The sequence below is a fragment of the Arachis ipaensis genome, chromosome B9, assembly GCF_059453495.1.
Source record: "Arachis ipaensis isolate K30076 ecotype BB chromosome B9, ASM5945349v1, whole genome shotgun sequence".
In the NCBI taxonomy this organism is placed as follows: domain Eukaryota; kingdom Viridiplantae; phylum Streptophyta; class Magnoliopsida; order Fabales; family Fabaceae; genus Arachis; species Arachis ipaensis.
The window spans coordinates 132,576,095-132,603,342 of record NC_142444.1 but is presented as its reverse complement, the minus strand read 5'-3'; the positions used below and the strand labels follow the sequence as shown (position 1 = coordinate 132,603,342).

At 36.2% G+C, this 27,248-nt stretch overlaps 2 protein-coding genes across 2 annotated transcripts; one reads left to right on the top strand and one right to left on the bottom strand.

Annotated features, from left to right (window-relative positions):
• The first annotated feature begins 8,095 nt into the window (after positions 1 to 8,095).
• On the top strand, positions 8,096 to 12,413 carry LOC107615903 (protein unc-13 homolog). Its single transcript, XM_016317920.3, has 5 exons — positions 8,096 to 8,800; positions 9,197 to 10,078; positions 10,176 to 10,631; positions 10,729 to 10,915; positions 11,062 to 12,413. The coding sequence occupies exons 1-5, from the start codon at positions 8,198 to 8,200 to the stop codon at positions 12,039 to 12,041; spliced, it is 3,108 nt and encodes a 1,035-aa protein (XP_016173406.2). The 5' UTR covers positions 8,096 to 8,197; the 3' UTR covers positions 12,042 to 12,413.
• Positions 12,414 to 12,442: 29 nt separating this feature from the next.
• On the bottom strand, positions 12,443 to 15,319 carry LOC107619391 (protein PIN-LIKES 3-like). The gene is made up of 10 exons (XM_016321674.3): positions 15,174 to 15,319; positions 14,812 to 14,891; positions 14,586 to 14,710; positions 14,296 to 14,417; positions 13,999 to 14,187; positions 13,639 to 13,731; positions 13,327 to 13,427; positions 13,173 to 13,225; positions 12,907 to 13,092; positions 12,443 to 12,690 (listed from the first exon to the last, which is right to left on the bottom strand). Exons 1-10 carry the CDS (start codon positions 15,306 to 15,308, stop codon positions 12,566 to 12,568), a joined length of 1,209 nt encoding a protein of 402 aa, XP_016177160.1. The 5' UTR covers positions 15,309 to 15,319; the 3' UTR covers positions 12,443 to 12,565.
• Positions 15,320 to 27,248: the final 11,929 nt, after the last annotated feature.

Sequence of the window (27,248 nt, the reverse complement as noted above, 5' to 3'; positions counted from 1 at the left end):
ATAATAAGTTTCTTTTTAAGACCATATTTTTGGAAAATTTCACTAATTTAAACCAAAATTTTTGTGTTAAAATTGTTAGAAGTTGTAATTGGAACATAGTTAAAAGCTAAGAACACACAACCTGTGAGATTTGAGCCTAATTACATGGTTACACTATTTAACCATAAATATTTTTATTCTTGTGTGTTTACTTCTCTATGATTGTGATCTATATTTTGTTCCATCCTATATGTCCAATATTTAATGTGTTATATGCATGCGTATGATTGAGGCCATTATTTGTTTTAAGCTCACTTATCCCAAAATAGCCTACCCTTCCAATTACCTTTGTTAGCCACTTTGAGCCTTTTAAATCCTATTTGTTCTATATTTTATCACATTACTAGCTTTAAGCGGAAAAACAATTAAATATCCCAATTAAATCTTTGGTTAGCTTAAGATAGAAATTGTGTGTCAATTGAGTTTGGGAAGATTGTGGGAACATTGGTTAATAAGGGAATGTGTCATGATAAAATAATGGGAATTTGGGTACCTACTCATGTGAAACTAGAAAAATTAAAAATCCATGTGCATTGGCAATGTTATGTTTATTTTTATGCTTAAAAAAAATCCAAAAAAAAAATTCAAGTAATTAAGTAATTAAATAAGGGGACAAAATTACCCCAATGCTAAGTTAAGTTAATGAAAAGATCAATGCATATGTGATACAAGTTAAGAGAAAAGTTGATGCATGAGTATGTAATACAAAAGTGGGAAAATTTTGGGTAAGTTAAGGATGCTCTAAGAAGAAAATAAGAGTGTGTATATAGGTAAGAGTTTAGGTTAATCAAGGATTCAATTTATAGCTCACTTAGCCATATATATACCCTCACCTTTACCTTGGCCCCATTACAACCTTGAAAAGACCTCATGATGCTTGTATTGGTGCATTAAATATTTGTTGATTGGTTAGGTGAAGAACAAGGTATAGAAAGCATGATTAGAGAAGAGTAGAGTGATTACCTGATACACTAGAGAGACTAGAGTGCATATACACCACCAGTGAGGGTTCAATGCTTGATTCTATGTTCCCTGCTTTCATAAGCTGTCTTCTTACAAGTTTATTTGTCTTTACTGTATAGTTTGAATTAGTGAAGTTTTAGTTATTTTTATCTTGAAGAACTTATTTATTTTAACCAAGTAGACAGAATCATATAGTTGCATTCATATACATAAAGTTGCATTGCATTGCATGAGTCTTACTTTTTCCTACTCATTTATTTTATCTCCTTAAACTAAGCATGAGGACATGCTAATGTTTAAGTGTGGGGAGGTTGATAAACCACTATTTTATGATTTACATTATGTTTAATTGAGTGGTTTCATCAAGTCTTTACCCACTTATTCATACTAATTGCATGGTTTTATAATTCCTTCCTAATATTATTCTATGGTTGAAAACTTGCTTCCTAGAGATCTTTAATTAGTGTATTTTAATTCTCCTTTATACCATTCGATGCCGTGATCCGTGTGTTAAGTGTTTCAGGCTTCATAGGGCAGGAATGACTTAGAGAATGGAGAGGAAGCTTGCAAAAATGGAAGGAACACAAGAAACTAAGGAGATGACCAGCGAACACTGACGCGCGCACGTGGCTCACGCGACCGCGCGGAATGAAGAAAATTGCAGTGACGCGAGTGCGTGCCTGACGCGTACGCGTGGATTGGAGTCTGCACGAATAACGAGAATGCGTGGATGACGCGTACGCATGACAAGAAAAATCGCTGAATGACGCAAACGCGTGGACGACGCATACACGTGACCTGCGCGATCTGCAGAATTAACAGGAAACGCTGGGGACGATTTTGGGCCGCGTTTTGACCCAGTTTTCGGCCCAGAAACACAGAATAAAGCCAGGGAACATGCGGAGACTCAACACACATCTTACACATAATAGACATATAGTTTTAGATACATTAGAATAGTTTTTAGGTTTTTAGATCTAAATTTAGAGAGGATTACTTTCCCTCTAGGTTCACTTTACATTCATTACTTTTGCTTTTGGATATTGAAGAAGTCATTACCTCCGTTGAAAACATTATTCTAGTTTGTTTACTTTGTCCCTTAGTCTTCCATATCCTTATTTAGTTTATTCAGAATTACAATTGGATTATTTTCATGGATTTTTGATAAAGAAGATTACTTTTACTTTTAATTAATTTTTAGTCTCTATTTTATTTTATTTGATTCATTATATCTTTTTCTTATATTTTTCTGAGTATTATATTAATGTCAATGGAGTAGATTCCCAAACTTGACATGGGGGTGGATTAAAAGGAGGCACTTGAGTTGGAAGGCTTAAGTGTTGGTTAAATTAGAAGTTGTTGGCTAGTTCTGTATTTACTAACACTAGACCTTCCCAAGGGAGAGGACTAGGATTTGCGAATAAGGATTAGCTCAGTCACTTGACTTTCCTTTATTTAGTAAGGGTTAACTAAGTGAAAACAACAACCTTTTTGATACTACATTTAAGAGATCCCAACAAGGATAGAACTTCCAATTAATCATTCCCCTAGTCAAGACTTTTTATATTAATAATAATTCTTAGTTTTATTACTTTAGTTTATAATTATTTAATTGCTCAATACCCAAACTCAAACTCTTTCAGAAATTTCCTAATTAATAAATTAGTACCCTTTCCTACAACTCGTTGGAAGATGACCTGGGACTCATACTCCTAGTATTATTATTTCTAAAATTTTGTGACAACTTTTCTAAATTGACAAGGTGGATCTTAGCTGGTTAAGAACTATACTCTCAACGCATTCTCTATTTTGATTTCTTAATTAGCCGACTTCTGTCCACTCGTCACACACCCTTCCTTTTAAATTAAAAAATGGCTTTGCCTTTTTAGCAGAAGCTCCTAAGAATGTTGACAAAGCAGCTAACCGACCTATAAGTCTTTGTACCTCCTTTAAGATTTTGAGGACTCAACGTGTCTAGAATAGCTTGAGATTTCTCAGAATTAGCTTCTATTCCCTTTTGGGTAACTATAAAGCCCAAGAACTTACCTCTCTAAATTCCGAATGCACACTTCATCCGGTTCAACCTTATCTAGTGAAAATCTATTGCAAATTAGTAATCAAGTTAAAATCTTGTTTTGTCTTTATCAACATGTCGTCAATGTAAACTTTCATGTTCTTTCTGATTTGCTGCTTGAAGACTTTAGTCATCAATCTTTGATAAGTGGTCCCTGCATTTTTCAGACCGAAAGGCATTATAGTATAACAGTAGATTCCTTCAGGGATAATAAAAGTTGTTTTCTCTTCATCAGGTTTGTACATAAGTATTTGGTTATATCCACTATAAGCATCTAGGAAACTTAAAATACGATATCCCAAGGTTGAATAGATCATGTTATCAATGTTAGGCAAGGAAAAACAATCCTTTGGACATGCTTTATTCAAATTCATGTAGTCTACACATATACGCCATTTTTCATTAGATTTTTTCACCATCACGACATTAGATAGCCACGTCGAATACGTCAAATCTGGAATAAATCCAGCATCCAATAATCCTTGAACTTGCCTTTTGACCTCGGTAGCTCGGTCGGGTGACATCTTCCGACGTCGCTGTGCAACCAGTTTAAAAGTAGGGTCAATAGCAAGTTGGTGGGACATGAATGTCGGATCAATTCCTGGCATATTAGAAGGTTCTTAGGCAAATAAATCCACATTATCTCTCAAGAAGTTTTGAAGTTCTAACTTTTGGCGATAAGGCAAATCTTTATTGATCATGGTGTATTTTTCTGCTACGTTACCAATTTGAAAGTTTTCCAGGTTTTCATTTGGTTCTGGTCTCGGCTTCTCTTGAACTCAAGAATCCAAGTCAACTGAAAACACTCCAGTATAATCTTTGGCTTTATTCCTGAGAGTCAAACTGGCCTTGTTGCACTTCAAAGCTAACACCTGATCTCTTTGGATAGTAGCTATCCAACCTTCAGAGGTTAAGAATTCAATGACAGAGAATTTGGTTGATATAAACACACAGAGGTCGTTGAGCGTCTTCCTTTCGAAAATCATATTATAAGATGTCAAATCCTTCAGAACGACAAACTCAGCTTGTACTGCTTGCAGATCAGCACCTTCTCCCATAGTAAACAGGAGATCAATAGCATCATCGAGCTTGATGTAGTGATCTCCTAACCCCACCACCCTAGGAAGATGTGGTTTCAAGTCCTGATCCTATAGCCCCAATGCGTCAAAAAATTCCTGAAAAGTAATTTGAATCTGCCCCTGTATCAACCAGAATTCTCTACACGATTCCATTTCCTAACTTCGTGGTGATCATCAAAGGCTCATCATCATCAGATGTGGTATATTAGAAATCATCTACCATGAACTGCGCAGTTGGGATGCTAGTTATCTTCAGAACTTCTGAGCTTGCAACTTTAAGATCCTTCTTCATTGTATTTTCGGATTTGGATTTTGACAACCCATTTTTTGCCACAACCACATTCACCACGACTTGGGTAGTCTCGTCCGGGGCTTCTACAGTCCTTGTATTCCTTGGGTTCCTGACTTTACGATCTTCGTCATCATTATGTGTGCCGTTTAGGCGGGCTAACATGCTGAATGAATTCGAAAAGTTTACCATCCTGTATTGCTTGTTCCAATGCATCTTTAATATCAATACAATCCTCTGTTCTATGACCATAGGACTTGTGATAGTCACAGTATTGCGACTTATTCAAAGAAGCCATTGGTCGAATCTATTTTGCCTTTGGGAGAATGCCTTGGTGTGACACTTGTTGGTACACTTCAGTCAAAGATGCTACTAAGGGTGTATATGTAGAAAATTTCTTGGGGTGACGGAATTGGGTTTTTCCTTTTGGTCGAGACTACCCTCAAGACATCCTCATCTCTCATATACTCCAAGGCGATTTGGTGGGTTTCCTCCATGGTTTTCACGTCTTTGAAGGTTAGGTGCCTCCTGAAGTCCCCTTCTAACAAACTAGCTATAAGACATAAGCACACGACTTCAGAAATTCACGTGTTTTACTTCCAACAGAGCTTTGTCAACGCGATCCAAGTAATCTCATATTGTTTTCCCTGTTCTTTGTTCCACACCAAGTAATGAAATAGGGTGTTTGGCTTAATTTCTTCTTGTAGTGAAGTGGGCCAAAATTTTTATTTTGACATCAGCAAAAGAAGAGATGGATCCAAAGGACAATGTGTTGAACCAGGCCATTGCTGGTCCTGACAGTGTTATCGGAAAAGCCTTGCACCGGATAGCATCTCCTACCCTTTCGAGATTCATTCAAGCTTCAAAAGCATTAATGTGCTTCTAAGGATCCGACTTTACTTCATACTTGAGATCTATCGGTTTGTCAAAATGTTTGGGAAAGTGAACTTGGAGGACATGAGATGTAAATGGGGTTTGACCCATGATCACATGTTTCCGAGCATCCCTGTGTCTTTTAGGGGTTGGACTCCTTTGTGGAGATCGTTTCCTTCTAGACTGGCTGAACGGAACTCATATCTCCCCTTTCTCTCAATGTCACAATGCTCGTCATCACGCCTGGGCGACCTCTTGTGTCTTTGAGGTGAACGTCGTCCATCGCTATCACGCCTTTGGTCAAGGACGATCCTTTCTAGGTTTTTCCTTTCAGGGCTATGGTAGTTATGAACCTTGGATGCTCGACTTTGGGAACGAGATTGCCCGAATTGTGACCGTTCCGCTAAGCGACGTTCCAGTTCTATCCGATAATGTTCCAGATCTTGCACTCTATGGTGCATTTATTGCATAGAATGCACATAGTCGTCCCCTAAGCCTGCAAAATCACGAGCCCCATTATTCTGAGTTTCTGCATTTTGTGGCTCGTGATTTTCAAAATCGGAGGAACTTGATGTTCCTCGTACGTAGGTGGAGTGACATCTATCTCATGTCCATCTTCTTGATGTGACTCCTTGAAAGGAGTGTTTAGGTTGATCATCGAGTGGATTTTTGTTCAGCCATGGCTCCGATTATGTAGGGTCCCCACAAACGATGCCAAATGTTCGTACATGTTATGAGGTAACGAGTTGATGAGACAGGAAGATCGAAGATCCTAACTTCGGAGAAAGCAGAACCAGGCCGGGAGGACAATCTGCAAGACACTTGGATGCTTAAGTTAGTAATGTTTCAGGTACTTTTCTTGTCCAGAACAGATACTCCCACACAAAAATGGGGGTAACAAATCTGTTGCCAGAATTAGTTACTTATACTTTTTCTATTTTATACACAGAATTACGTGGGACCTAACATTTTTGTTGAAGATAAAAGAGTAAACTACCATTTCTATCCATAAAAGATGAACTTTTACTAACAAACTACTCAAATCCTAAAAAATTATTTGAAAACTCCAAAGTACCCTCTAATATAACCTAACTCTAACTTTTCTTTTTTACTCTACACCACCATTCTCCCAAATCAAAATCCACCACGACCCAAATCCTTCCTTACCACCACTCTCATCTCCAACTACCGCCACTACTACTGCCATCACCACCACTACCATCACCGCCTCCTTCTCTAATACCACAACAAAGGCAGAAATAGAGTGACAGCATTGGTGTCTTGGCATTAGCGATTCTAGCGACCTCCAGCAGTAGCGGCGACAAGATCTGTGCATCATCGCCACCCTTGCCCGAAGATCTATGCTTGCCACCATTGCTGCTCCATCAACGAGGGCTGTGAGCATTCTATGCCTTTACTTCACATTCATGCATGAGGTCCTGCATGGTAGTGGCACTCTCGATTCTCTTGAGCTCCGCTTCGATGACCCAATCCTTGGTCTTCATGTTGCCTTTTACAAGAACGTCGTGGACTCTGATTGGGAGTACCATCTCCGACAATAGCCTTTGCGCCAGCATTTTGACCTTGAAGTGCTGCTCACAGAACTTTGAGGTTGGGGACTGAGGGGTTCGAAGATTCGGTAATATGTCGTTGTTATGGTCTTTTTTAATTTTCAATTTTTACTTTGTTGCTTCATTCTTTAATTCCGCATCTCCATAATCTTACTTATTATTGAATTGTATATCTGTGATTGTTGAATTTGAATACTCCACTTCTATTGTTGGGATTTGAATGTGTGCATTGCAGTTCTGTTGGTTCTATTGCTGAATCTGTAATAATATGGTTCTGTTGAGGTATTGTTGTTTGAATTTAAATGTGAAATTCTGAATCTGAATGCTCCTCCTCTTCAAAATGAATTTTTCAGTAGTGATGAGTAACATCTCTTTTTAGTCATTCTCTTACTCTCTTTGTTTCAGCTTTCTTTCTCACTCTTCTTGGTGGTGGTAAAGAGAAAGATTTGGGGATGGTGATAACAACAGTGATGGTAGTGGTTAAAAATGAGAGTGATGGTGAAAAAAGATTTGGGTGGGAGTGATGGCATAAAGTACAAAAAGATGTTAAAGTTAGATTATTTTAAAGGATATTTTAGAGATTTTAAATAATTTTTTAGAATTCGAATAATTTTTATTAGTAAAAATCCATCTTTCATAAATAAAAATAATAATTTTATTTATTCGTAGATAAATTTATCAATATTAATTCTAAACTTTTACGAATAAATAATAATTTACTTAAGATAAAAAAATAAAAAGAAAAAATCTATAAGCCAGCAACTTTATTAAATTTTGGTCAGTATGTAATCAATAAAAGAAAAATAACTAATTCCACACCAAAATCTCACACCATTAAAAACTTTATTAAAGGCTATAAATCACAAAAGTTATTACCCTAATAGTCCTCAAATAAAAATACAACACATCTTCTTGTGGCACACAGTGGGTTGGAGGGCTTGAGGCATTGTTAATTTGTTATCAAATGAACAAGGCCGGTGCATCGGTTACCGTTATAATCATGCACGAAACTGCTGTCACGTAAATAACTAATTAACAAACTACCTAACACAACTCATCACCATCCTCTATGATCTATCCTATTCTAATGTCTTTCCATTTTTAATAACCATAAAGCATGCATTCTTTTTCTAAATCTAACTCTCTCCTCCCCAAAAAAAGACAACACGCTTACACCACTAACTAACTTTGGCGCCAAAAATAACACACAACACAAACACAGCGATCAGACTCCTCGCGCTCACGCGCTGCCACTGACACCCTTACCGCCATCGTCGGACTCTGACCCGTCCATCGTCCCCGCCGTCGCATGGGTCAACACTCCCGCCATGAGTCCTACCCCTCCCTCTCCTCCTCTCGTGTCGACTACCTCCACCACCAACTCAGCCGCGGGGGGGATGTAGCCTCTGTCGTCTCTGCTGCCATAGCCACCCCCGTCGACGATCTCGCCTGGCCGTTCGAGAAGCTCGAGGGGCTCAGCGAAGACGATGTGAGACAGACATCGTACGAGATTTTCTTCACGGCGTGCCGGTCGGCGCCGGGGTTCGGCGGCAAGCACGCCCTGACGTTCTACTCGAATTACGAGAACAATGGCGCCGGTGAAGGAGGGAAGGGGAACCAGGTGGTGACGAAGCCGACGAGCAGGGTGAAGAAGATGCTGGGATTGAAGATGCTGAAGAGGTCGCCGTCGAGGAGGATGGTGGCCGGTTTTGGTGTTAACGTCGGGGGAGGGTTGTCGACGCCGTCGTCGCCGGTGGCGGGAGGTAGTAGCCCGTCTATTAACGGGTTGCTTCCACCGATGAGGCCTCGGAGGCCGATGACGGCGGCGGAGATGATGAGGCAGCAGATGAGAGTGTCGGAGCACGATGATAATAAGCTCAGGAAAACCCTAATGAGAACCGTCGTTGGCCAAGTAATCTAATCAGTCTTCTCTTTTGTTTTTCCTCCTTTATAAATTGTCAAATTTTTTTATCTCTATGTGCAACTTGGTATTTAGAAGAGGCAAATTTGTATAAAAAAAAAAATTATTTTTGTTCTTTTACATTGATATTTTTCTCTCTTTGGTGCAAAGATATGTTGATTTAATTGAATGTTATGTGCAATTGGGATTCTGTCATTCACTTATTGTGATGAATTGGTCACCTGTTTGAAAATTTTCATTGATATTTTTCCCTCTTTAGATCTTTAAGTTGCTGCAAGAGAAGCTAACAATTGAGTATGTTGTGATAATTTGAGCCTTTTGAAGAATAATTATGTTCCACTAAGCATAACAAATTTGGATATTTAAATCAGTGCGGTTGCATTGCAGGCAGGGAGAAGATCAGAAACAATCATTATCCCTTTGGAACTCTTAAGGCACCTAAAGCCCTCAGAATTCAGTGACTCCACTGAGTACCACATGTGGCAGAGGAGGCAGCTCAAGATGCTTGAAGCAGGTCTCCTCCTCCACCCATCACTCCCTCTTGAAAATAACAACCCATTTGCCAAGCGCTTCCACGACATCCTCACCAGCAGTGAGTCCGGGCCTATTGACACTGGCAAGAACTCAGATACCATGAGGACCCTTTGCAACTCTGTGGTTTCCCTTTCATGGAGAAGCCACAATGGAACCCCCACTGATGTTTGCCACTGGGCTGATGGATTCCCCTTCAACATCCACCTCTACACTGCCCTCCTGCAATCGGTTTTCGATATCAGGGATGACACATTAGTCCTTGATGAGGTTGATGAGCTTCTTGAGCTGATGAAGAAGACATGGTCTGTGTTTGGGATAACATTGCCAATTCACAATGTGTGCTTCACTTGGGTGCTGTTTTATCAGTATGTTTTAACAGGGCAGATAGAGCCTGATCTTCTCACTGCCTCACATATAATGTTGAAAGAAGTAGCAAATGATGTTAAGAAGGAAAAGGATGCCATTTTTGTTAAGATATTGTCATCAGTTGTAAGATCAATGCTAGATTGGTCGGAGAAGAGGTTACTTAATTACCATGAGTATTTCATGAGAGGAAATGCTAACCAAATCGAAATCCTTCTTCCTTTGGTATTGACAGCTTCCAAGATTTTAGGTGAAGATCTGACAATCACAAATGGGGAAGGGGCACAGAATGGAGACATAGCCATATTCAAAGCGCCCCATGAGCGCGTTGAAAATTACATCCGTTCTTCCATGACATATGCATTTGACAAGGTTTGTTATAATATGTTTTCTGTTCACTATTCTCATTTATAATCTAGTTAATCAATGTAATCATGATTCATGATGTATTGGTTTTTTGTGAGTGCAGACATTTGAGGCAGTGAATGCAAAGTCTGCTGAATTTGAGAGAAAGAAAGAGTTGAGTGAAGTACTTCTTGAATTAGCTCAGGAAACTGAAGGTCTGGTGATGAAGGAAAGACAAAATTTCACTCCAATGTTTAAGAAATGGCACTCAACAGCAGGCGCAGTTGCGGCGATGGCACTGCACAACTGCTACCGGCAAATGCTGAGGCAGTACATAAATGAATTGACCTCACTGACCAGTGAATCGGTTCAGGTATTGCATAGGGCTGCAAAGCTTGAAAAGGCTATTGTCCAAACAGTTGTTGAAGACGCTACTGAGAGTGAGGATGGTGGCAAGACAGTGGTGAGAGAGATGGTTCCCTATGATGTTGATTCAGTCATATTGACTCGTCTGGGAAAATGGATATATGATTCACTGCAGAAAGCCAGAGAATATCTGCAAAGAGCAAAAGAAACTGAAGTGAGTTTTAGCTTTGAGATCCTTGTTCCATCAAATTGAATCACAGATTGTAATGATGGGATATAGCTTATAATTTCCTTGTTTACTTTTACTGCAGACATGGAATCCGAAATCCAAAACGGAGCCATATGCACAATCGGCTGTGGAGCTGATGCAAATGACCACCACAACTGTGGAAGAATTCTTCAAAGTTCCAATACCAATTACTGAAGAATTAGTTCGAGCTCTTGCCGATGGATTGGGGAGCCTCTTCCAAGAGTACATGATGTTTGTTGCAGCATGTGGTAAGTACCAGGAATTCATAATTTCATATAGCATTAGAATAGGAAATACAAGGCACAAAACAATGGTAGAATGATGGTCCTCAAATTGCTACAATAGATTAGAAAAGTGAGGGTATTTCATTCTTTTAACTTCTATTTTCCTTCAGGTTCAAAGCAGAGTTACATCCCGGTACTTCCACCACTGACAAGGTGCAGCCAGAATTCAAAATTCCTCAAACTATGGAAGAAAGCCGCTCCATGTGGTGCTGGTCATAAAGATCTGTACAATGTTAATAAAGCACATGAAGGTCAAAATCCTCGGCCATCGACTAGCCGTGGAACGCAGCGCCTCTATGTTCGGCTCAATACCTTGCACTATCTCCTTACCCAGATCCATTATCTGGACACATTGCTTGCTACAAACCCAGGAGTTGTTCCTTCAAGCCGCATTCGTCTTGGGAATAGCCACAGGGCTCAAAACAATGGTTCTGTATACTTTGACTCAATCAAGAAGTCTATTCTAGCTTCCTGCCAGCATGTCTCGGAAGTTGCTGGATACCGTCTCATATTCCTTGACTCTAGCTCTGTATTCTATGATGGCCTGTATTCTGGGGGAGTAACCAGGGGACAGATTAGGCCTGCATTGAGAATCCTCAAGCAAAATGTGACTCTGATGTCCAATCTTCTTATAGAAAGAGCTCAACCAATGGCAATGAAGGAAGTCATGAAGGCCTCCTTTGATGCATTCCTTATGGTCTTGCTTGCTGGTGGAAACACTCGCGTGTTCCACCGGTCTGATCACGAGATCATCAAAGAGGATTTTGATGTGATGAAGCGAGCTTTCAGCACATCTATAGAAGGACTGATATCAGAACACGTGGTGAATGGAGAGGCTGCAGTGGTGGAGGGAGTCATTGCATTGATGAGCCTCAGCACTGAACAGTTGATAGAAGATTTCAGCATTGTCATTTGTGAAGGAAGTGCCATTGGTGTAATGACAAATGGACAGAAGTTACCAATGCCTCCAACTACAGGTAAATGGAATAGGTCAGACCCTAATACAATATTGAGAGTATTGTGCCACAGGGACGATAGAGCTGCAAATCTCTTCTTAAAGAAGACATTCCAATTGGCAAAGAGAAAATGATAAACCAAACATAGAACCGTGTTGAGATTCATGGAGTGGCTTGTAATTCTCAAAATTTTGTGTGGTATTGGAGGTGTATGAACCTTGGCAGGGAAGGGGGAGAGGGCAGGTTTGTATATTTATGCACATACGTTGCTGAATGGAGAAATTGCAGAGAAAAACAAGAACAATGTAGTGTGTTCCATCATTAGGCACTTTCTATTAGCTTTGTAACAATTTAATATTGTAATATATCGTAATGACTAATGAGATCAATTCTTCCATATGCCAAAAATGATGGAAAAACACTAATTTGTAATGAATTGTACTTCTGTTTTACATTATATTTTTCCGATATTTGTTTAATTCCAAATTTCATAGCATGTTAACATATATAGAGGCAGCATTACCAACGTTTACAATTGTAGTAAATTTTAAGGACAAATTTGATTCACTACACAGAACTGAAGTACTTGAAACAAAGTGCAGCTGGAGTTTCTTCTATCGCAGGAAAAAATCCCTTAGAGTTGGTATTAGAAATACATTTATGTCACAATCCACATGAAAATGGTAGACCAGACAGTAACAGAAACTGAGGCACAGGCATAAGTTGCTAGCATGATGATTGAGCATTCTGTTTCACCAGCTCCGAAAAATTGAGTAATTGTACCTGTGCCAGATTCATAATAGTATTATTCCAAAATCTCAGGCACATACTGAAAAAAGTTTCAAACTATTGTACGAATCAAAAGTGGAAAGAGTAATATATGTACATTTAGACAATGCTTTGTTAAGAAAAGTAGTTTTCTGCCTTAAAAATACCCTTAATCTCTAGTAATGATGTTACTGAAAATAGAGATTTTGGTTATGTTGAAGCTGAACTTACTCATGGACACTGCAGGAGGAACAGCATATTGAAACAGCAAAGTGAAATGATATAATGGATCATGGTGGATCACACCAAAATGCACTGCACCTTTAACAATGCCCACACCTAGCATTGGTAAGACGATGAACCTAACCGCAATGATCCCTATAACAATTGAAACCTTAATTCCTGACCCTTTTAACCCTGAAACAAAATTAACCAAGTATTTTTTATCATTAGATTTTCTTCAGGTAGAAGAACATCAAGCTGATAGTGATTATTACCCTGAAGAAGAGTTGCTCCAACTAGTAAAGTGATTGCTGGAATGCATGCATCACTGCAGATCAGAAAAACAAATTGTAAAATGAACTTGATAATTACCTTAGTAACTTGGACCATAAAATTGGATGCTGATATAGTTGGTTTTTTGAATCTTACCCCAACATGGATGTAGAGTCCTGAACTACACGGAGAGGGGCATTTTCGCCAATAAACAGCTTTTGAAGTTGAGGGATTACACCAATCACCAAACCAACAATCTAGAGGCAAAAAATATGTCAAATCCTAATGATGTTCTAGTAAAAATTTGGCCAATTTAACTAACATTTTTAATATGAAGTTTTCATTTATTAAATGCTGGAACTATTTGAAAGTGCCATAATTTCAGGTTGCAAATTGATCACTTATTCTTAAAAGAAAGAGAACAATAAGGATATAGGGATGAAGAATTCAGAAGAAATATTGGCATACCACTGCAATTGTTGCAGGAGTTAATAGGATGTTCAAATTGAGCTTTACTACTAATTTCTTCAATGTTTCCATAAGCTTTGTATGATTGCCTACCTGTATAAAAATGGACGAAAAAAATTTAAGACCTTCTAAGTCACTTCATAAAACAATTTGCTGATAAATATATATGGTGTATTTGATTTGCATTTCTATTTTCAGAAAATTTTGTAAAAGAAAAAGAGAAAATAATAAAAACAATAAAATTATATCAGAAAATAAAAACACAAACCAATCGCACCCTAAATAGTTCACAAAAGATATTGAAAAGTGCGCAAAGTGTATATATATCTACTAGAACAATGAATAAACCTCTGCTCTTACATCAGGAGTTGGTTTTTCCTCTAAAGTAACAACTAATCCATTTGAAGGTTTTGTATGGTTTTCAGGATCTGATTCTATTAAATCCAATGGATATGATGTAGAATCATCAACATTTCTGACACTAGAAACCTTGCATGAATATGCTCTCACTATGCTGTACACAATAGTCCAAAAGTACATGCATCCAACCTGGTACATCATAATGAAATAAAACATTAAAAAAAATCTTAATTAACTGTTGTCAAATTTTTCTGATATATGAACATAATTAAATTTTCAAATACTAAATTGTCTTACAGCCAAAGAAAGAGTAACATAAGCCATTGCTTTTTGATAACAAACATCTACATCTCCAAAAGGACTACTACTTTGTTTACAAACTGAAGGAATTACAATCAGAGGCAAGTTTCCAAGATTTCCTGTTTACAAAATACAACAAACTCAAATTAATGAGAAGAGAAAAACTTCATGAATGATGAACTCTGCGCGGAACTTTACAAATCAAATTCGTCGAAAAAATCCACATCCTTTTTTATGATCAACAAAAATTGTATTACATTGAATTGGACTTGGCTAATTTAAGCTACCTCCAGCACAGCAGCCTAAAACAAGGCCTTGCAAATTATGAGGAGCTTTGGTTACTTTCATAAGTAACCATCCTAAAGCCGACCCGGCGATGAATGTCAGAAGAATGTTCAGTGGCATGAACCACCTGCATGATTCATACAGTGAAAGAATCTTAGGGGAAGCAATTCATGAATGGTTTAAATGCAAAACCAAAAGAAAATGCAGAGTAGGAAGAAAACAACATACAGCATAACCAGGCTCCTACATGTTATAGATTTTGTCAGGATGCTGCATATAAGAGCTGGAATGAACACATAATACACCAACTGAAAAAAAGAAAAACATCATTAAGTGTTGAGCAGCGAAATTATTAAGGTAGTTGTCTCATTGATTGTATTGATTTTTGAGCAGCAAGAGTTGTGAGAATGAAGCTAGAACATGATAGTTGATGATATGTTTCTTGCTTTGTGACTCTGATGAACTAATGAATTAACATCATTTGTTCCATTTTTGAAAAAGACATTCCTTGGAATCAAGAAAGATGTCTCTTAACAAATTAGTTTAAATAAAGTATTTAGAAAATAAATAAAATAAATAAAATAACTTACTGCATTCAAATGCTTTCTAGCATTGTCTCTCAACAAATTAAAGCGATCAAGAGCAAGAAATGCTCCTACAGCAGTGATGATTATCAGCTTAAGAACCGGCATTAATGCAGTCATGAACAGCTTCCACAGCTCCATTCTACTCTTCTTTCCTTAATTAATTACTAACTCTAAAAAAAAGTGTATATCCTTCTTAATTATCAGGCTGGTCCAAATTATAGTTCTAGGAGAATCAAAACAATTTCATCTTTTCTACTCTTCATCAGAAAATTAAAATGAGGTAGGGTGAGTCTCACTCTTTTATTTTTATCTTATTCAAATTTCGATACATATAGTTTTGTTTATGGAACCGGTTGAAAAGATAATAGCAATAATACTAACCAGAATGAGACCCGTACAATGTGCAAAGAGGTAAATTAATTATACTATATAGTGTATTATAATAACTATTATATTATTTAGAGATTGATTAGATAATATATAAACTAATGTTAAATTTGAATTGTTTTATATTAAAAATATTTTACAAAATATTTATTTGATAATTAGTATATAATTGTATATAATTATTCAACTAAAATATAATATAAATAAAATATAGCTTATTATTTTAAAATTTGAATTCATTTATTTTTAAAAAAGGCATAGACCTTTTATATTAGAGTTGTACAAAACTATATCTTCATTTATTGCTTTTATTTATACATTTACTTTAGTTGTCATACTTTATCTTCTCATATGGTGTTTTTTGGATTTCATATAATTAAAGAAAAAATTTTAAAAAAATGAATAAGAATGAGAAACACCAAAAATATAAATTAATTTTATAATCATGATATATTTGAATATACTTAATAAGGAGATGTGCCAAATTTAAACTTGGACTTAGAAAAATAAATGAGAATAAAAATTACCAAAAATATAAATATAAAATTATGAATTAATTTTATAATCATGATATATTTAAATGTAATATTCATTCTTGACAGAATATCGAAACGCCTTGACTCTTGAAAAGCCTGCAACGTTTCTTTGGCAGGTAGAGTCGCTCTTACTCAACCGACTCTATCAACTATCCCATCTTATGTAATGCAAACCATAAAGTTGTCTTTGAGTATTTGTGATCAAATTGACAGCATATGTCGCAATTTTGTTCCGGGGGGCTGATTTAGTTAGAAAGCCTCATCTTTTTTAATGGAAAACTCTTTGTTTGCCTAAGGCGCAAGAAGGTCTCGGCTTTAGACTTGTGTGGGTTTTTAATAATGTAAATTTGATGCAATTAGCCTGAAAACTTGTCCGTAATAGAGATCTTTGGGTTAAAATTCTTCGAAGTAAATATGGATGGGTAAAGCTACTCTTCTTGTTGTTAAAAAGATCAAAACAGTTTCGAATTCTTGGCAAAGCATCCAAAGGATTTGAAAGAATTTTCAAAATAATCTCATATGGAGGGTCGGATCCGATACTGAGATTATTTTTTGGACCGACCAATGAATACCAAATATTCATAAATTTGTGAATTTTGCTCAGCCAGAAGTGCTGAAAGAGAGAATTTGCGAGTTTGTTATTAATTTTCATTGGGACTATGACCGGATTGGTATTATGCTGGGAGATGATTGGTATTCTAGTTTCGCTTCTATTAAATCTTCTAAGCTTGGGTTAAGAGTCAATAGTTTGGTTTGGCTTCTGGTATCGACTAGTGTCTTCTCCATAAAGTCGACTTGTGCTATCTTTTTGGGGCATGCAGATGAATCAAATGCTTCCTTATTCTAAAAAATATGGAAGTTGGAGGCTTCGCAACAGCTGCGGTCTTTCTACTAGTTCGTAGTGCACTAAGCCCTTTTGACCAATGCAGAACGCGCCAGAAGACATATGGTGGAGGAAGACAGTTGTACTATTTGTGGTGTATCCCCTGAATCTTTGTTTCATGTGCTCCATGACTGCAGGGTGGCGAGAGGCACGTAGATGGGTATTGATAATAGTTTGGTCTCACGTAACTTCTTTAACTCTCCTCTTTTGATTTGGTTGTTAGAAAATTTATCTACCAAATCTCCCTATTAAGGACAATCTTGGCCCTTTCTTTTTGTTACTACGATGAATTCCTTATTGTTGAGTCTACAGCGGAATTTTGACTTCTAATAGATACAAACTAATATGAAATTGAACACTACTCACAGTAATGCACTCGCTATATATTTTGTAAAGAGGAAAAACAATATGAAAGATTTCTTCTAACTAACTCTATAAGATGATATGAACAAGGATATTGTTATTGTTATTGACTTCAATTACAATTCTAGAGACGTATATATAGTATCTCTATGCTATAACTTCAACGAATAAAAATAAAATTCTCCGACAAAAAACTCCTTACTAAACATTTTGAGTTCTCTCCTATTAAAACTCATTTATTTTACTTCCTACAATTACTCTTATCCTTCCTTTATTCTCACAATTCTCCACTTGGTCAAAATTTGAAATCTACTCAAATTTTGGACAATCAAAGTACGGTATTCGTATCCCCATGCCTAACATGGAATAACATTGAGCAATTCCAAACAGTGCTGGAACTTGCTTTCTGACACTACTTTAGTCAGCATGTCTGCAGAATTTTCATCTGTGTGTACTTTTACAAGAGAAATGTTGCCTTTCTCTATAACATCACGCACGAAGTGATATCTTACATCAATATGCTTGGTACGAGCATGATGAACCTGATTTTTAGCCAAATAAATTGCACTTTGACTATCACAACTCAGATTCACACAATCTTGCTGAAATCCCAAATCATCTAGAAGACCCCTTAGCCACAATGCTTCTTTTACCCCTTCTGCTACTGCCATGTACTTAGTCTCTGTAGTAGATAGTGCCACTGTAGCTTGTAACATCGATCGCCAACTAACTGGAGCACCTTGTATTTTATATACATAACTGGTCGTAGAACGTCTTCTCTCTAGATCACCAGCATAATCAGAATCAACAAAGCCGTTGATTTGACATGATTTTTCACTAAAGCATAAACCTATGTCAATGGTACCCTTCAAGTACTTTAATATCCACTTGACTACTTCCCAGTGTGCCTTACCCGGATTTTCCATGAACCTGCTAACAATACTGACTGCCTGTGAAATATCTGGGCATGTACACACCATAGCATACATTAGGTTACCAACTACACTAGCATAAGGTACATTTTTCATGTAAGTCTTATCTTCTGCTGTTATGGGAGATTGTTTACCAGAGAGCTTGAAATGTGGAACCAACGGTGCTACTACTAGCTTAGCATTTTTCATTTCGAACATTTCAATAACGCGCTCAATGTACCCTCTCTGGCTCAAGAAAAATTTTCGGCTTGATCTTTCTCTTTTAATTCCCATGCCTAATATTTTTCGTGTAACACCCAAATCTTTTGTTTCAAATTCTTTACCAAGTTGAACCTTTAACCTATCTATCTCCACCTTGCTCTTAGAAGCAATAAGCATGTCATCCACATACAATAGAAGATAGATATAATCACTTCCAGAAAGCTTATGAATGTATACACAACAATCATAATTACTTCTGGAAAAACTTTGTTTTAACATAAATGAGTCAAATCACTTAAACCACTGTCGAGGAGATTGTTTCAATCCATATAGCAATTTCTTTAAGCGACATACCTGATTTTCTTTACCCTCAACCTTGAAAACCTCAGGTTGATACATGTAAATGTCTTCCTCTAAGTCACCATGCAAGAAAATTGTCTTTACATCTAACTGTTCCAACTCAAGATCACCCTGAGAAACAAGACTCAAAAGCACCCTTATGGAAGTGTGCTTCACCACAGGAGAAAATATCTCGTTGTAATCAACACCTTCTTTTTGTGCAAATCCCTTTGCTACTAATCTAGCTTTGAATCTTGTACCATATGACTTAGTAGGATCTTCTTTTTTTTTTATTCACCCATTTACAACCAATTGTAATCTTTCCCACAGGTAACGGGACCACCTCCCATGTCTTGTTCTTATGGAGAGATTGCATCTCTTCTTCCATGGCAACCAACCAACTTTCTCTATCTTTGTCTTTGATAGCAAGTTTGAAGGTGACCGACTCATCATCCTCCACCGAGAGTGCATAATCTACCAAGTTTACATGCCCATAATGTCTCAGAGGCTTGTCTGACCTGAACTTTTGAACGAATTTATAATTCCTCTTTGGCCTAGTGGATGCCAAAGAATCCTATTGCTGCTGTTGTAATGCATGTGCATTTTCTCGTTGAATCTTCTCATGATCAAGTTCATCCTCTGCATTATCTCGAGTAGCATTAGGATGCTCCACTTGAACATTATTAGAATCTATTTTTGGTATTTAGACTCTATCTCTACCACTTGAGTATTTAAAGTTTTTCCAACATCACCATCATCTGGCATCGTATCTTTAGACAAAACTATCATAGGTCATTCATCAAAGGTAACATCCCTGCTAATTACAAACTTAGAATCATTTACGCTCCAAAGATGATACCCTTGAACCCCTCTTGGATGCCCCCAAACAGATTGCTTTTTTAGCTCTATCATCAAGCTTATTATCTTTGACATGATAAGTCTGAGTTTCTCGTAATCTACATGTTCTCCTAACCACACCTTATAAGGTATGTCTCCATCTAGAGAAGAATGTGGGGATCGATTCACTATGTAGCAAGCTGTAGCAACCGACTCCGCCCACCACTCTCTGCCTAACCCAGAATTAGAGCACATACACCGTGCCTTCTCAAGTAGCGTATGATTCAGTCGTTCATCGACTCCATTCTGTTGTGGTGTTTCTCTAACTGTCCAGTGTCTCACAATGCCTTCTCGAACACAGAACTCCTTGAAAGCCCCATCCGTGTACTCTGTGACATTATCTACTCGTAGAGTTTTCAACTTCCTACCTGTTCGGTTTTCAACCATTTCTCTCGATCGCTTAAAAGTGTCGAATACCTCATTCTTATGCTTGAGGAAGTAAACCCAAACATACCTGGAATAATCATTAACAAAAGTAGCAAAATACCTAGAACCACCCTTGGAAGTAACTTTAGATGGACCCCAAACATCAATATGCACGTAGTCTAACAATTCTCTGCTTTTGTGCTTGCTTGTAGAAAACTTCACCCTGTTTGCCTTTCCATACACGCAATGCTCACAAAATTCCATTTGTGGTTTCTTCATATTCTTCAGCAAACCTTGTCCAAAAAGTAATGATAGACCTTTCTCTAACATATGTCCAAGCCGCATGTGCCATATTATTGTGCAATTTGTTTGATCTCTACTTCCACCGATTTCAACTGCTAATTCACCTGTGACTGTTGTCCCCAAAAAGAGAATAAAGATTACCGTGTCGAACTCCCTTCATCACTACCAAAGAACCACGAACAACCTTTAGTACCCCATTTTTCGCAACTATTTTACAACCATTTTTCTCTAACAAACCTATGGAGATAAGATTTTTTCGCAAGTCTAAAATATGTCTCACATCCGTTAAGGTTCTTACTATTCCATCGTGCATCTTGATTCTTATAGTATCCAACCCCACAGTTTTACAAGCATGATCATTGCCCATTAAAACTGTGCTACCATTTATGCTTTGATAGGTAGTAAACCACTTCCTATTTGGGCACATATGGTGAGATGCTCCTGAATCAAGAATCCACTTATCGAAGATTTCATAAAGAATAAGAATAAAATTCTCCGACAAAAAACTCCTTACTAAATATTTTGAGTTTTCTCCTATTAAAACTCATTTATTTTACTTCTTAAAATTACTCTTATCCTTTCTTTATTCTCACACTTATGGTGTCGACGAAATAAATTTGTTTTTGATGTTGATGATATCACTGAGGAGGATAAGGTTGCTCCCCTTGCTGTGTATCTAGCAAAGGACTTTCAGCATGCTCAGGCTAAACATGTAGAGGCGGATTAAATAGCACCCCCAAGAACCTCCTTTTGCTAAGCTAAACACAGACGGTTCGATTCTATATAATAGAAAAGTAGCTTGCGGCGGAATTATTAGAGATATGGATGGAAGGTTTCTAGCTGATTTTAGTGCAAACTTAGCTTTTATCTCGGTTACTTCGACAAAGTTCTAGGAAATTTTAATGGGTGTGGACCCTATTATAAATCTGGAGTATAATCATGTGGTTGTGGAGGTGGACTCAGTTGCTGTAGTAAGGCTTGTTCTTCATGATGATATTCATTTGCATTCTTCTCGAGCCCCTTATTTTGGTAATTAGAGAGAGGTGCAGCAGAATAATCAACTAGAGAATACAACATCAGTTCCGAGAAGCAAACTCTTGTACAGATGGAATAACTAATTATAGTCATAGTTTACCTTTTGGCTGTCATGTGTTCTTTAATTTACATTTTTGCATCTCTCTTCGTCTTCTTTGAGCTTTAAGTCCCATTGTTAATAAAAAAATATATTTGAATGTATTTAAGAAGAAAATGTGATAAATTTAATCTTATTTGAAGGAGTTTTTACTAATTGGTATGAGATTAAGAAATAAAGAGTAGTAGAGTCTTATGTAGCATGCATAAGTAGACCAAATAATGTAGTAGTAAGAGTATTAACATGTATAAGTTGTAGAATTTTTAATATTTGTAACTGAAAATTTTATAATTATTAGTATTATGATACTTTTAATGTATATTATTATATTTAATTAGTACTTTGTGTTTTAATTGAATAATAATAATAGATAAGAATTTTTTATTAAAAAAGAATTGGTTAATTTTTAAATTTTACTAAAAAAATAAAATTGCTGATATAACATCATTAGAAGGAAAAATATAATTTAAACACGATATAAAAAAATTTAAACATTAATTTTTATATAATAAAAATAAATAGATATTAATGCAAATATGATGAAACTAGCACGGAGGTTAATTCATGACAGGGAGACCTTGTGGGTAAGGGTTTTGAGGAATAAATATAGTGGTGGTGATACTCTTGTTCCAAAAATAACCAAACCTCAATCATGTTCTAACGTGTGGAAGGGAATCTGTCAAGTTTGGAAGCGGTTTGAAGGGAACCTTATTTGGAAATTAGGTGCTGGTAATACAACTCGATTCTGGGTTGACCACTGGCTGCCTGCAGTGTATCGGCTTGCTGATTTTGTTCAGAATGGTATAGTAGAGGATAGGCTGAAAGATAGGGTTTTTGACTATGTTTCGGGCTCAAATTGGGATCTTAATCGTATTTTGGAGTTACTGGGCTTCCATTTTTGATGCAACAAAACCTCCTGAAGCAAGCTTTGGGGATGACCAAGTGGCTTGGTTGCACTCAGTAAATGGCTCTTTTTCCATTAAGTCGGCCTACTCCATTTATCTGGAAACCCCTGAGGACTTGGCTGCTAGTCTGTTTTTGAAGGTTTGGAAGTTTAATGCCCCCCTAAAGAATCCGAGCTTTCTGTTGGTTGGTTGCAAATGATGCCTTACTCACTAATGCCATGCGATTTAGAAGGGGGATGGCTCAAGATGATATTTGCAGAATCTGTGAAAACTTTCCTGAATCTGTGCTCTATGTCCTCTGTGATTGTAGAATTGCGTATACGACGTGGAAGAGCATAGACAATTCATTGGGTCTTGATAATTTCTTCAACAAACCTCTTCAAGTTTGGCTTTTGGAGAACCTGTCATCCCAATCCACCTACCAAGGTATTTCTTGGCCCCTACTTTTCTCTTGTATCATGAATACTCTTTGGTTTTATCGGAATAAGTATATCTTTGAAGAGGATCGAACTATGCCAGAGGGTGCTGTCTATTTGGTTGCTCTTCGGCTAGTTCGAGATTATGCTGCTGTCCAATTTGAGTTTATCAGAATAAGGAGAAATGTTGGTTCTTTTATGAAAAAGCAGATTTATTGGTCTCCCCCAACCCCCCCTCATTAAACTAAATACAAATGTCAAAGGAGGGAAAGGCTGCGTGTGGTGGCATTTTGCGAGATCATGAAGGACAATTCTTAGCTTGTTTTAGCGTCAATCTAGGTGTTTGTACTGTTACTGTGGCTGAATTGTGGAACATATTTCTTGATACGGAATTAGCTATTCATTTGGGCATTGCTAATTTCGCTATTGAGGTTGATTCAAGAGTTGCAGTTTCGTTGTGTTTGAATGATACTATTGATCTCCATGGAACTCGCACGCTCATCGTGGCTATTAAAGACAAATTCAGCAAGTTTTCAAATTGAAAACTTCGCCATGAATTTCGAGAAGCAAATTGATATACTCATCATTTAACATCTAATGGACACTCTCTGAAATTTAGTTATCATTTCTTTTATAATTTGCTTTTCTATATTTCGTCTTATTTTCTTTCTGATGCCATAAACGTTTCTTTCTCTAGAATAATTTTTACGTGGTGTTTTTGAGGTTTTTGGTCCGTTGTTTATAAAAAAAAAATATAGAATTTGGAAGAGCCCCACTAATAAATAGAGTTGCATTACATGCACTAGAACTTACTATTTTTATTTTCTTTGTTTAAAATTTGATCACTACCACTGGTAACTGAGAGCATATGACATTTGAATATTGATAAATTTGAGTTGATAATATCTATTTAATTTTTAAAAGAGTTTTGATATCATATGTATCTCATATGTATCTTAAAATATCTATCAACAAGCGTAACATCATATTAGTTTTGGAAAATTTGTGTTGTACCAAAAATATTAATATTCATTAAAAGCTATAATCGTTAGCTAATCAAGGTATCAAAGGACATTTTTAATTTTTATTCATAAATTTAATATCAAAATAGTTGGGCATTATGAGGAGACCTTTTTCCTTTTTTATTTTATTTTCTTAGAAAATGAAAGCCTAAACAGTATGTTAATGTGAATTCTTAATTAACAGTATGTGTTATGTGACAAGTGACAAAATTTTATATTTAGTCAAGATAATAGTTTTTAATATTTACAAAAATCAAATTAACTTATTAAATTTCGAAAGGGTACAAAGCATATTGATAGTTATTACTTATTATGATATAATGATTAATATCCACTACTCTTTTATATTTTGTAGACATATCTACGTATCTACTACTCTTCTTCTTGACTCTCTTTTTGATAATTAACTAAATATTTTACTAATAATCTTCTACAACTAAGTTAATTATTCAACAAAATCTAATCAAATTAATATAACTTAATTGATATCCATGTACTACAACCTCTAATTTTTTTTTGACTAAATACGTTATTATATATAATTAGGCAAAAAAAAAAATTCAATAATCTCACAGAACTATTAAATGATTCAAATAATAAACATATTTTTTTAATATTTTATAATTACTAAATCATTTTTATTTAATTTTAATTATAAATTAATTTTTTATATATTATTTAATTATAAAATCTACTATCTATTTCATAAATTATTATTTTATTATTCATCTATCATATTCATTAATAATTAGAAACAAAAATAACAACGAAATAGTTCTTCCATTAATCGTGATCTCCATAAATCTTTTGGCAATACGAATCAATGAGTTCTTTTATCCTTTGATCCGTTACATCCGTAAAAGATAAAAAAAATCGTGTTTGTTAGTAATTCAATAGATTAGAAGTACAACACAATCGATTGAATTTCGCATGACAATATGAATTTTTTTTTAATTCAATTAATTGGAAGTTTTTTTTGGGTATATGATCAAAATTCTTAGAGCCTCTCTTAGTCCCATTCATAATATACAACATCAATAGAGTTTGTTTTTATATTCTTCATGTTTAATTCCTATCTTTTTTTATGCTATTAATTTTTATACTCTTCATGTTTAATTCCTATATTTTTTTATGCTATTAGTTATGGTGAGAGAAATCTTCGTATTTTTTCATTAACAATCTCATCAGAACAACCATCACTCTTTTTTATTGTGACTTCTAATTGATTGAATTTTGAAAAAATTCATATTGTCGTGCGAAATTCAATCGATTGTGTTACACTACCAATAGATTGAATAAGAAAAAACTCATATTTTATAGCGCAATTCAATCAATTGTGTAACCCTTTCAATTGATTGAATTTTGAGAAAACTCATATTGTCGTGCAAAATGCAATCGATTGTGTTACACTTTCAATCCAATCGATTGAATTTTTTTAAAAAAACTCATATTATCATGCGAAATTCAATCGATTGTGTTGTACTTCCAATCAATTGAATTACCGACAAACACAATTTTCCTAGCTTTTATGGATGTAACGGATTAAGGGATAAAAAACTCATTGATTCACATTCCCAAAATATTTATGGAGGTCATGATTAATGGAAGATTTATTTCATTGTTGTTTTTGTTTCTAATTGTTAATAACATGATAGATGAATAATAAAATAATAATTTATAAAATAGAGAGGATATTTTATAATTAAATAATATATAAAGAATTAATTTGTAATTAAAAATAAATTAGGACTATTTAGTAGTTATTAAAAAATTTTAAAAACATGCTTTGTTATTAGGACCATTTAATAGTCCAAACGTTATAGGACTGTGAATCCTTTGTCATATAACTGCTTTTTGAAAGCTTCTTTCTTTCCACCTTTGATGTTGCTGCTTTTTCTTCTTCTCCTCCTATTTTTTTCTCATCTTTCTTTTTCATTATTGTTATTATCACCACCACCGCTGCCACCACCTCCTCCTCCTCCTCCTCCTCTTCTCATTTGAATTTCTTTGATTTTTTCTTTCCTTTTTCTCCTCCTCCTCTATCATAATTATTATCATCATCGTTATCGTTATTATCATCATCGTCATCTTCTTCTTATATGTATACCAGTTCAAATCCAGAATGTAACTAAAATTCTTTAATGATGATGACACACAAACAAACTCGGTTCAAAACAAGTTCAGACCATAATCCGCCGAAATTAAATCCAGAATGCACCGAAATTAAATTCAAAATACACCAAAATTACTAAATGATAACTCAAAACTCCTTTTGTAAGACCCAGAATTTTTGAAAAGTCTTATTATGATCAAGTCTCAAATCATATAGTTATTTATTGCCTTAATTTTAAAAATTATTTTATTAAATATAATTAAGGCAAGTTTTGATTTATTGAATTTGAGATAAGTTATGATTATTATCCAATTTTATAATTATTGGATTATTTTTCATATTTGAATTATAAAGTCGGTAGTTGTGAAATAATAAGGATTTTATTGTGATTTGGATTAAATAATTAATATTTTAAATATTAATACTGCTACTTTGAAAAATAAAGAGTTTAATTATATTATCTCTAATTATTTTGATTTGGGCATTTTACGGAAAATAATTTGTAAAATTGATGAGCAAATAGTATTTTTCTATATACAAATAGTGTTGGATTTAATTTGAGTTTCAATTACTACATTATCCCCAATTTCATTTAAAATTACCAATTTGCCCCTAACCATAACTTTCAAAATAATGAAACCCTAAAGCCTTTATCCCAGCAGCCGAAACCATGCCTTGTCTCCCCTTTCACCCACGGTTTCCCCTTCCTCCATGAACAAAGAAACAGAAAACAAAGAAAGAAAGAGAGATCTAAGGGGGAGTAAAGGAGATCGGAGGAGAAGGAGGGGAGGGGGGCCTTTGTTGCCACCTCCATCGCGCGCTTCTGCCGGCCTGAAGCCACCACCTTCATGCCGCCACGTCGCCACCGCCACTATGCCATGGAGAAGAGGGAGAACTCGCGCCACCTCCGCCACTGTTGATCCATCGAAGCTGGCGCGAGAGAAGAGGAGGAGAGGGCGCTGTCTTGCGCCGTCGCCGTCGCACTTGGGCGCTGCGGCTGCAAGCTCACGTTGCCGCGTCGCCGTGCCATCATCACACCATGGATCTACTCTGTTCGCGAGCTGAGTTAAGGGAGAAGAGATGAACGCGACAGGGAGGAGTGAATGAGCCGCGCCGGCATTGTTGGGGCCTCACCGCCGCCGGAGAGAGGGAGACCGGAGCGGGTAAGGAGGAGGAGGGTAGTTCCTGCCACCATTGGAGTTCTGCTGCCGTTGATGCTATGACTGGTCACTGAGAACAGATCCGTGACAGCTCAGGTCCAGCCACCGCGCCCAACCGCTGTT

Bases quoted from the DNA above. Each gene is read 5' to 3' on its own strand.
- LOC107619391 (XM_016321674.3), bottom strand. From the start codon at position 15,308: ATGGAGCTGTGGAAGCTGTTCATGACTGCATTAATGCCGGTTCTTAAG. The intron at 13,732-13,998 runs GTAAGAGCAGAG...ATTTTTATACAG, and splicing joins AGGAAAAACCAACTCCTGAT to GTAGGCAATCATACAAAGCT. The intron at 13,428-13,638 runs GTATGCCAATAT...TTTTGCCTCTAG, and splicing joins CTCCTGCAACAATTGCAGTG to ATTGTTGGTTTGGTGATTGG.
- LOC107615903 (XM_016317920.3), top strand. From the start codon at position 8,198: ATGGGTCAACACTCCCGCCATGAGTCCTACCCCTCCCTCTCCTCCTCT. The intron at 10,632-10,728 runs GTGAGTTTTAGC...CTTTTACTGCAG, and splicing joins AAAGAGCAAAAGAAACTGAA to ACATGGAATCCGAAATCCAA. The intron at 10,916-11,061 runs GTAAGTACCAGG...ATTTTCCTTCAG, and splicing joins GATGTTTGTTGCAGCATGTG to GTTCAAAGCAGAGTTACATC.